At 37.9% G+C, this 12,285-nt stretch overlaps 1 protein-coding gene across 2 annotated transcripts in view; it reads right to left on the bottom strand.

Annotated features, from left to right (window-relative positions):
• The window catches only part of LOC137264833 (inositol polyphosphate-5-phosphatase A-like), a 122,681-nt gene that overhangs the window by 12,162 nt on the left and 98,234 nt on the right, over nt 1-12,285 (bottom strand). For both annotated transcript variants that reach the window (XM_067800166.1, XM_067800165.1), the window contains exons 6-8: nt 9,139-9,170; nt 7,765-7,836; nt 240-292 (exon numbers count right to left, since the gene is read on the bottom strand). In XM_067800166.1, coding sequence (XP_067656267.1) covers nt 240-292; nt 7,765-7,836; nt 9,139-9,170 — 157 coding nt within the window. The remainder of the gene's footprint in view (nt 1-239; nt 293-7,764; nt 7,837-9,138; nt 9,171-12,285) is intronic.

Raw genomic sequence — 12,285 nt, 5'->3', positions numbered from 1 at the left:
AGCATACAATCAACATACTTCCAGGTCTTCAGCTTCGACCTCAGCAAATAAGATAAAAGGTTTGTGGCTTTATAAATCCTTCTGATACTTTACAGAATGGCTAAAAGACCAATACTGATTTCTGACATAATGATTCGTCTGGTCAGTGTTTTTGTTGGGGTATGAGATAATTCATGATTGCAGAGTAGGAAAGTTTGTTTTTGTTTGAGTTCAAGTCAAAGAAAGGACATTAAACATACCAGTTATTCAGATTCCACCTTGTTCTCAAGAAACCTTTCCGTGACCATTTGAACTGAAAATGAATAAATACATAGAGGTTGAATACTGTGGTCAAGTCAGTAAGTGAATACGTGTTGTAATATCAATATTCAGCAACATGGCTGGTGACATCTGAAATGGAATCCATACTTTGTACCAATATTATGAATCAAAACGCTGACCTTTGGCTTGATGATTGAATGCCATAAGCTAGATATAATCAGAAACAGAATACTGTAGGTGCCACTGTCTCATCCATATATTCTTCTGTGAAAAATTACCTATGTGAAAAAGTGAAAACCCTGCATTACTGGATGGGTAAGATGGATGGGAGGGAGGATGGATGGATGAATGGATGGATGGATGGATGAGTGGATGGAATAATGGCTGTACTAATGGATGGATGGAGAAAGAAATAAACATTTTAAGCCCTTGTAACAATGTCCCATTAAGACAGGAGCAGCAACTACATAAGAGACTTGAATGGAGGTCGTCAGCCTACATTGGTCAAATGGTTACCCTGAAATGATCAAGGGAGTTGGTCATTTTTTTCACATGCACATTGACAGCAACTATGGAGACGAAATAATCATTGCCTGTTCTCCTTATGTCAGGTCAAGCTGGAGGTGAAGGGTGTGAAGTTGAGTGAAGGGTTTTCTGTTCATCAGTAGATACTTCATAGGTTTAAGTGTGCAGCTATGGTCTGTCTGATGTAGGTGCTGCACAACACTGCTAGACAGGCAGCTGTGTTATGTCGGCAACAATGGATGTAACTACCGATACCAGTACAGATGTTCATTTCCATCCAGAATGGTTCTTGAAGCTGCTAGCTTTCTTACTTAAAGATTAGCAGTACCAAAAAGGGAATTATTATGACTGCATCTGATAATGTTATAATGATAACCTTCTCGCTTCCCTTCATGAACATGAACCTCTGCTTGGTTCAGCAACTGAGTGTGTGAAAAGTCACATTGCTTTGCAACAGCAAAATTTGAGGTAACACCCCTACTTGGAAAACAATAATTTGTTCACTCTGGGAACCAATGAATGTCTTATGGTGTGTTGGTGTGACAGTAAACACTTCACCCTCATGGCTACATCACCTCTGCCATAGCAAAGTTGACTGTCTGTGCACTGTGACATGGTCTGTAGAGTGTGACAGCTGAATGTTTTCAAGTTACCACAGAGCCTTGTGAGTCAGCTATTGTATACTTGGTTACTAAGCCAGTTTGATAGTATTATCTGTCAAATTCTACAGCATGTCATGAACATATTCAAATACTCCATACTGATTAATTATCAACAAAACATTAAACATTGTAAACAAGTCCACTGTTGACACATTTTCATCCTCAAAGCTGGGTAAACTTCAAACTGGTATAATCCTTGCAAGAAGCATATATGATTTCGAAACCATGTGTGTGCTAGGATAGCCTAGTAGTTAAAGCATCCTTTTCTCATGCCCAAAGACCTGGGTTCGAATCACCACATAAGTAGATTGTGGGAAGCCCATTTTCTGGTGTCTCCATTGTAATATTCATCCATGAAAATGGCAAAGGATATAAAACACTGAAAATTTAGATGAACATCTTAAGGGTCTTTTATTGCAGATTGACATCAGTCTAAAAACATTCAAAACGAAATTAAACTCCCAGAAACCCGCAAACAATTCTCATGTCTTGAAGGCGAACAATCGAATGAGTTGGGTTTAACAACATTCCAGATGACAAGGCACATGAACTTGATCTGTGATAAAAGTCTGACGTGATGATACCATTAACCATAAAGTATAGGTATGTGCTGACAAACCCAGAAACATTGTCGGGCAAACTGGAATTGGAGCCCATGATCTCTGACATTCCCGCTATATGCAAGTCAGTACATAAATTGCAACACCTTAGACTCCATGGCGCTGATGCCCCCAAACACATATGACGAGTACACACTTCTAAATCAGGATCTTTATCAGGTGAGTTTTTCCCCTTCTAATCATTGTTTCCAGAGCAACATGAAGGGCCTCATCGGAACAGTATTTCATTCATTAATCATGCTAGGCATTTACAACATCCTAGCTGTGAAAAAACACCAGCCCTTGATCATAGTGGCAATGATGTCATAGGTTTCAGTACAGGGATAATTCTTCTCAAAATAAAACACTGATATTTTATAGCATAGTAAAACATTACAATGGTATCAAAACATACAAAGCTAATTAGAATACCTTTGATGGTGCCTTACCTTATCTTTGAAATAATTATTTCCCCAATATGTCATTATGTTGGCTTATTTATGTGAAACACAGACACAGGGTACCATACTTTTAAAACCAAGGTCACAATACGCTTCAACTGCTTGAAGAGCATGATAAAGATAGCACTGGAACTGGGAAGTATACAACCCTCTACTTACAGGACAGGTTGATTGGACTAATGATCATGTAAGCTATAGCTTCTCTAGTCCTGTTTTCAATTATTAACCTTTGATATACACCACTGGTCCAGACAGACTGGCAACATCCATGTTATAAAAGTACATTAGGAACAAAGAAAAAGTGTTTGACTGAAATAGAATATCGTTGTGTGATAAACATGATGAGGCCTACCATGTTTTGTATATCAGCTGTACAGGTTTGAAAAATCTCACTTCAATCATAACAATTATTACTTCTTCTTACTGGTGACACAGGTCGGAAGACAACCATTATAGTGAGTTTAGTTTTACACCACACACAGCAATATTCCAGCTATATGGCAGCTGTCTGCATATAATTAAGTCTGGAGCAGGCAATCCATGATCAAACAAAATGAGCATCAATCTGCACAATTGGGAACAGATGACATACATATGTTAACCAAGTCAAGGAACCTGACCACCCAATCCCGTCTTTTAAGACAAGCATGGTCACCTTTTATTGCAAGTATGGGCTGGTGAAGACCTATTCTACCCCAGATCTTCATGGGGCGCTGCTACACAAGATTACCTGGTTCACTGGTGTCCTATACTGCAGTAGAGACTAATGATCATAGTGGTGTTGTTAAACTTTGTCTAACAGAACCGTGCCAACTGCTTCTAAAATAAATCCTCGGAATCTCCAAACAATATTTCAGCCTTATCATAACATGGGATACCAGAAATGGGCTTCACACATGGGGGAAAATGAACCTAGGTCACTGGCATGACGAGCTAATGCTTTCACCACTTGCCTACCCAACAAAGACTTTTAAATAAGCATTTGTGTTGTGTATACATTAACTCAATGCATGTTAAACACTGAAGTATGAAAACACTCAAATCCATCTTCAGTATTTGTACTGTATATGTCCTTTGTCTGTTTTCCCAAATACTAATCTAAATGTTGCACCAGACTACTTAATGTGGTAAAGAAGTGCATGACAAGTACTGACATAAATCTGTAACAAGGGCAACAGGGTAGAGAGGAAAGTCCACTTTCAAATTAACAGGGACCGTAAATCTGTTTGTAAAGATTTGCAAGAAACAAAATATATAGCCACTTTTTGCTGGTGCAATCACTCTGCATGTGTGTCAATGTCACATGTACACTTGTTACCAGCCAACACACCACTATAGCACTCCTCATGCAGCAGGTTCTTGTATGTACCTTCAACATGACCTGGACTAGCACTTCCCAAAATATATAAACAACTAGTGGCTCCTGCAATACAGGAATATAATAGCGAGTTTGGTTTTGTGCTGCTTTTAGCAATATTCTAGTAACATCATGGCAACCTGAAATTGGCTTCACACACTGATCAAACCCAGGTCTTCGGTATGATGAGTAAATACTTTAACCACAAGGCTAGCCAACCACCCCAGGGATATGAGAAGCATGTCTATGTGTATTAAGCGATGTTGCCTGGAATGTGCAGTCATAATGCTCAGGAATGTTAGGTATTATAACAAACAAACTTTGTTGTTTAACATCACACTATTCAATATTCAGCTGTATGGCAGCAGTCTGTAAATAACTGAGTCTGGACCAGACAATGCAGTGATCAACAGTAGAGTTGTGATGAAACACATAATTCAAGAAGCGATACATATCATGATATCGAATAATATGATTCCATGTGATGCACATCACGATATGCTATCTTTAGTTATGTTCTTTAAAAATGTGTATTTTTCTATCAAGTAAAAGGGTATATTTTGACATAACCGTCAATTTCTAGTGAAAATTAACAATTTCAAGCTCAACGATACGTATCACAATACAAAAAAAGTATCGATATATTTATCATCCAATAAAGTATCACGATTATTGATACTATGATATATCTTCACAGCTCTAATCAACAGTATGTGCACTGATCTATGCAACTGGGATATGATGACATGTGTCAACCAAGTCAGTGAGTCTGACTACCCAATTCTGTTAGTTACTAGTTAGCATTGGTTGTTGAGGACTAATGCAAATCAGCATCTTCACTGGTAAACAGTATTTGTTGTTTTTAGCACCCTTAACAATACTCCAGGACCCCGCTTCACAAAGTTCGCGTAAGCCTAAGATCTCTTAACTTTTCTTGTAGCATTCGTACCTCTGTGTTACAGTACTGGAGGAAAGAATACTACGACAAAGGTTACAAGATCTTAGGCTTACAAGATCTTTGGGAAACTGGGTTCGGGTATGCAATAGAGCTTTGCAAAAGGTTTGGATGGAACAAACCAGTGATCAGTAATATGAACAAGATTTAATTCTGTCTCGACGTGATGACACGTAATACGCCACGTTCACACAGACCATCTGATCAATACAACTGAATGACATGGCAGGCATCTAATATGTTCAGCAGATATAGATATACAACAGATGTGATCACAATACCTGACCATCTGATCAATACAGTTGCTTCATGCATCAAGCCTGTATAACTGCTGGAACTGCAGGAGATCCTACATGGCAAACAGTGGCAAGACTTAACCTTGAGGATAAGGGTCTGACCAAATGTTATTGGGAGTCTTCCAAGGTATTTGAAAGGATGTATTTAGCTTGATTCTGAGGCTGACAGGCAAAGAACAGCCATGCGAGAGTGTGTGTGTGTATGCATGTCCTAAGTGTACCAGTCTAGACTAATCCAATTTTGCACAGTGTTGTTTCACTGAGAACACTGGTTCCAAGCTATCAAGTCCTTGATTTATCACCTTAACAACACCTCATCCCAGGTATCTAACAAGTACTATTCTTTTATTTCTTTGGCATTATGCCATCAGTAACTGAACCCACATTAAACCAAGGTGTCAGTTAAACAGCCAACATATAACTTGTCAATGACAAAGATCACCTTTGTCATTATTATTATAAGACTATTATTTTATGATAAGTATCAGAAACCCAATTATCTATTGTGTCTCTATTAGTGATAGACAAAGATGATGCCATGGCCATTTGCAGTGAGTGAGTGAGTTAGGTTTTACACCACTCTTAGCAATATCCCAGCAATATCATGCCATAGAACACCAGAAATGGGCTTCACATATTGTACCCATGTGGGGATTTGACATTCTAACCAATAGGCTACCCCATCTCACGACCATTTCTAAAAAGTGAAAGTAGAACTTCCTGTCCTAGCTTTCACTAGACATAATTATCCATGATCCCATTGGATATTCCTTTTCCGCAATGGATTTATCCTACCTTTTAACCTTCCCATTATATGCTAAATCCAATTATTTACCCACTTCCTACATATCTGCCACCAAGTCCCCTGCTGTTAGCCAATCAATATTCACTTGATCTCAGTTTCAATCAACTGGACACTGTGCAAGTGTTTCATGTCAAATCAATTCTTTCATCAAATGAGTGCCAGTTCAGTATACCACAACCACAGCTGGATTTCCCTTTAGAATTGACTTCAGTATTTTTATGGAGAAAGAATGATGTGCATACTTTATAGACCTGCATAGTTGACTTACTCAAAGTGCTGATATCAGTTAGCATTTTAACAATTCAATGAACACACTGAAGTCAATGATAATAAATTTCTCAACAAAAACAACTTCACAGACAGGTTACATAAAAAATTCACATAAATGTAACGGTATGAATATCAGAGAGATCGTTCAACACAATAAGCCAACAAAAGAATACCTATTCTATGCTAAAACCAATCAAGAAACAGAGGTTCATTGGTGGGTAGGAGTTTATAGATTTCCCCATAACATTAAAGCAGACTCCCCTTTACCCATTGTTCGAATCATGAAATGATGCTCAGTCAACAGTTTGTTGCTTCCAGATTGTGTGTGAGTTGTGTCTCAAGGATCTACTACAACTTTCAGCTCCACACATCATGTGCAAATCAATCTATCATGTGACTTTATCCCAATTTCAGCATTACCTTACCAGATGTTAACAGGCCAGCTGATATCTAGATTCTTCAACAAGTCATAACAGTGTGTCATGGACATCTGTAACAGTCTTGTTTGTCCTAAATTTATCTTAAAGGAAATTCACAAAATGGATTTCAATCTGGACTTTTGGCCTGATGAGAGGACACCTTGACCACAATGTTGCATCATCAATACCTTAATAAAATTTCAAAGCAAAAATGATAAAACATGCCCATTCTAAAATAAGATTTTGAATAAAAACAGCAATACTTCAACTGACAATTTCACAATATTTTTATATCAGTAAACTTTGACCTCTATTGAGCATGTGCATAATGATCCATGCTTTCTTCAAATTTCAGAGCAAACGTCAATCACCTCACGTAGAAAAAGTATTGACTATGCCGAAATAATTACTGTAAATCGTTTCATGTGAATGGGAAGTGAACTAAACAAGTGTGCACACAAGTATGATAACTGCCAAATAACACACCACAAATATATTAAAAAGTGCTTGTATTTTGGTTTAAAGTGGACAATGGCAACATGAGGTCAAAACTTCCTCTTCCATATACGCATGCAACAATTCAAAGTTGCAGGCTTTTTGTTTTTTATCCAATTTTAGTGATTTAAAATTTTTTTCTGTTTCAGTAGCGAGGTGTTATGTTTATGTTACTGTTTCTACAATTACTGTGGACTTTCCTGTGTTTTTCTGCACAGAGGGGAAGGTAGGCCTGAATACTATAAGTTCTACTACCAACTACTACAATATCCCAGCCTGGGAGTGTGCTACTACACTGAGGTCATACTGACATATGTTCCCAATCTCATAAGGACATGATCAGAGCCCTAACATGAACAAGGCCCTCACCAGTGTTATTACTCACTGGAGGATGTAAAACACCAATACTTTCACACGCAAGTGCCCATCAATTTCTGCTTTTGATGTGCAACGAAGGAAATAAAATGCACAAGAAGACTTCAGCCATGAAACAACTATTTCACTACCAGAAAGTGGAAATCTCCTTTTCTTTGACAATTTCACTCATTAATTGAAATTTCCAATATTTGTGATGGCATGCTTTTAGGCCTTGGATGGACTGTAAAATCCTTTAGAAAGAATAAAGCTTGAAACCTTTCAAAGTAGCCCCTTTCACTTACCTCCGGGAAGAAATGTTGAGGAAATTTTGCTTTTTCCTTTATTTGAATGTTTTCTATGTTTCCAGACAAAACCTGAAAGAAAAAGAAAGATAATAACTAATTATGTAAGGCTAGGTGCTTTTTCTGTAGATTGAGTGAATGAATATGAATCTCTGATATTTGAACTGGAGAGTAGATGTGGTTTTCTGCCAGAGTCAGCACTGTTTCAGCTTTCATGGCAGCAATGTTCCAGCTATCACATGTAATTAATCATGTAAATATAGGAACACCACACTGGGACATCAGGTTATTGTGGGTTTCATTGTACCATGAGATCCAGCTGAGAGACATAGTGCACAGGGAGCAATTACTCTGTAATAAATCCCAACAGGCAGACAAGCAAGGGGCACTGGAATATATTCTGAGTCCTCACAAGGTCCAAAGATCTGATGAGTGAGAGAGTGAGTGAGTTCAGTTTTGCCATCTTAAAAAAATATTCCATCAATATCACGGCAGAGGAGAATCCCAGGTCTTCGGACACCAGGAATGGGCTTCACACATTGTACCCTTGTGGAGAATCCCAGGTCTTCGACATGACGACAAAATGTGTTAACCACTAAACTTCCCCATCCCACAAAAGATCTGACAAGACCTAACAATCTGGAAAGGGAGATGTACAATTCATGTCTCTAGAAACAAGACAATTAAACTGGTCAGAAAATAATTTTCTAAAGGATCACTGATAAAAGCTGTTCATGTAGTATCAAACCAACCATATTCTAAGTACTCTAAAACAACCTACATTTTAAGTACTCTATCTGGCAACCCAGAAGACTAGGCATTGCGTTCTTGAAGATCAAATTAGTTCAGTTAAAAATTCAGGGTGGACGTGGAATCGTAGACTTTTTGCTAATATAAAACACATTTAAATGTCACAAACTCTAAATCTTTAATTTTTGATAGATCACTTGTGACAATGACCCAATAATCTTATTGCATATCTGCCAATTATCATATTGAATGCTTCTGAAAAATTTGCATACCTAACAACGCAGCGCAATAAACATGAAGCACTTCCAGTCTCAATGTCTCCCACATATAATCAATCATCAGGAAAAATGTCAAAATTCAAATTACACACATTAAATTCTCTAAATTCATCTCTTGTAACTTATAATTTCCAACTATGATAAATATTTTGAGGAACAGATGAGGCAGCCAATGGTGAGATCATTTAAAGAGGATATAAAGTGTCATGGAAGCTTGCAGTAGAAATCTGATTGGCCATGATAAACTGGTGCAGTGAATACCATGAGTTGGCCGGCATCACTGCCATGTTCTACTGACCTTGGCCTACAAGGTCATGACGAGGTAATGACGTAATCATTCACTCACCTCACGCCCTTCCACTGGAACAAATTTATTTTCTGAAAAAGAAAGAGCATGTTATAGCTAAATCTGTACATAGTTTAGATTAGACTATGAGACTGAATACATTGTAACAAGGATTGGATTCATTCACTACACTGATTTCTTGCCAGGTAACATTTAATTCATTCTAAACATAGCACATATTGTCATTTTTTACTAAGTTCTTGGGCAAGTTTCTGCCATGCCAGAATTGGGGTATTTGTGTGCACAGGTAGCTTCTTTGAACACATCCAGCCAAGGTACCTTCTGTGTTCACATAGGTACCATTTATGTACATACATATTCATTGGGTACCTTCTGTGTTGTTTAGAACTAAGGCAGTAAAAACACCTGCAGCATATTTTATTAAAAAGCAAGAATAAAAGACACACAAACGGAATATGTTCGAGTATTGAAAAAATATACATACATGATTACAATGCTAGGGTACATTTAAAAACAGAAATTAGGAGCTTACATCTGCATGGAGAAGAACTCAACATCACAATTCACAGGCAGAATCAGTAACATAACTACTGTCTGGTCCTTTAAGAGTTGCTGTATTAGAGTGCTATGAATTCACAATGTTTTCTCTGAGCTATATAAGCTAGTGTTTCATTTCAGTTTTTATTCTAGGGATATCATATTCTTATATACATTCACTTAAAACACAGAGTCAGCTAGTGCGAGTTCATAGGGTGACTTGATAATTTATAGAAAAACCATAAACACAATTGCAAATGGAATAAAAGAGTTGAATTTCATAAAATTACACGTATAATGACATTATATCAAGTATGGAAACAGAAGTCATGTATTAAAACTGACAGAAACTTCATGTTCTGTAGACCTTGGTGAATGTCAGATACAATAACAGAGAATCTCTCAGACACATAAACCACTAGAAGCGTCTTCATAACAACATTAGTGCTTCCACTAAATCAAGGAATGAAGCTGGCAAGGAATACAGGATGGTGCCATCTACCCTACCCTGAGTGAGTTTCCTTGCTTTATTGTCTAACACTGCAATCAGCAATATTCCAGCACTTTGACAGAGGTCTGTAAATAGTCACATCTAGACGAGTGAGTGAGTGAGTGAGTGAGTGAGTGAGTGAGTGAGTGAGTGAGGGAGCGAGCGAGCGAGCGAGCAAGCGAGCATTCTGAAAGTTACATAAAGACTGGATCAGAAAGAAAAGCCAGGCTTTTGATTGGTGAATGGTCAGGTAAAGAGGCAACCTTCAACATATGCAAACCACTGTCTCTTCTTATGAAAGTCAGGTCATCTGAGTGAGGGACAAGCCTTTAAACACGTTACATCACTGCCTCTGCTTGTCAAGTCAGATCTTTGGATTCAAGACTGATCTTAATATCAAGCACTAGTTTCCTCGGCTCAGAAGCGACCTAGAATATCGCACCATTACCAAGCAATAAAATTACCATGTGCAGTGTGAAACAACAAACATCAAGTAATGTTTGTATTTTAACAGCAGGCTATAATTTTACTTTGGGGGATGAAAGAAAATCTGACTGACATCAAATTAGGTGAAACAAATGAACAAACATGGAGATAGAGCCATCTTGTACATGTTTATTCACAGCTGAGATACACAGGCATGTTTACAGGTCAGATGTACATCAGTAACTTGCATAATTCTATTACCACCATTAGTGAGCTGGAATGTTCCTTGCAGCGAAGATAACCAAACACTGGCTGGCATCTCCGAAATCGCAATCACACATCACTGATTCGGATGTAGCCAGGCCATACTCATCCAACTGTCTTCACAAATCTGTGGGTTTTTTTCATTCTTACCCTCTCTCTATGCATGGAGTTATACCGTTACATGGGCTGAATACAAATGGAGAAAGGCAGTCGGATTGTTAGTCAGTATGGATTTTCTGTCAAAAGGTCTGCTGAAGATTTAAGGGGAACCCATGTGTAGGTTGTGGGGTCACACGGACAACTGAGATTTAAAACAGCAACACAACCAACTTGACGGAAGTAGATTGGATACAATGGATGGTCTTCAACAAGCTAAGGGATTTATAGAATTACTTTCTGGCATGGATCCTGTAGCTCTAGCAGAATGTGCACATTTTATATGCTTGCAAATAACTTCACACCCACTAGTGATGTATCTTCTTTCTTCTGGACACAATGCCAGTTATTCTTTTCCTGGTTTATATGGAGTTTCAGAGTTGTTGAGAAATGAGACAAGGAGAAGAGTCTAACTCTGTTTATTATTCCACCCGTCTCATTGCCATAGCTGCTGAACACTTCTACTGAAACGACCTCCTAAGTATGAGAGTCTGCATGGAAAACACTTATATTTTTAGAAGTCAGAAATGAACTAGTCTGATTTGTAGGCTTAACTGACAGTAAATATCATCTTCTTACCATCAAATCTAGCAGAAAAAGAGGTCTATGGTGCCAGCTTGCTGTGCATGATCTTGTGCATGGTTCCAAATCCACCATACTACTGGTATGAGTTTGAATCCAAGTTTATATAGTGGGTCACCACAATTCCACTGTCATGGATATATTCTGCCTGCACATATAACCTCCAATTCAACTTTGTCATTTCTATAATCATTAGAAACATGCAGACCTCTTGCATGAAATCTAATACTACCAGATGACCTGATTTGGGGCTATTGGATCTGAGTCTTGTCATGCAATGCCTCAAATTTTAATAAAAATGTGGCAAAATAATTCTTCACATGAGCAATAATTCTTCTCAAGAAGAAACGGCAATAAATCTGCACCAAATCAATACAAGTGTCAATAGCGTATTGATTCAAGAATGATTAATGGTTCTAAAAGTGACTTGGTGACAACACTGTTAGGGAGAGTGGACTTCAGTACATCATGGCAAAATGGATGCATGGATATAAGACCCTCACCACATCACATTATACACAGAAGATTGTGGACAAGCATGTCATTAGTGGTCAGCCGAAGTGAAACCTTGTTATTCACAAGGATTAGAATAACTAAGCTAGTCCCTTATTAACTGTATATTGATAATAATGCTAAGACAATATTTGCAACTGATCAGTGCTTGTGCTACTGTAATACACATCCACCTAGGAGGAGCACTAATTATAAGAGGAACAACCACAGACCAAGGC

The sequence above is a fragment of the Haliotis asinina genome, chromosome 15, assembly GCF_037392515.1.
Source record: "Haliotis asinina isolate JCU_RB_2024 chromosome 15, JCU_Hal_asi_v2, whole genome shotgun sequence".
NCBI classification, from domain to species: domain Eukaryota; kingdom Metazoa; phylum Mollusca; class Gastropoda; order Lepetellida; family Haliotidae; genus Haliotis; species Haliotis asinina.
Note: the sequence above shows the minus strand (reverse complement) of the source record. Positions and strands in the feature narration are given on the sequence as shown.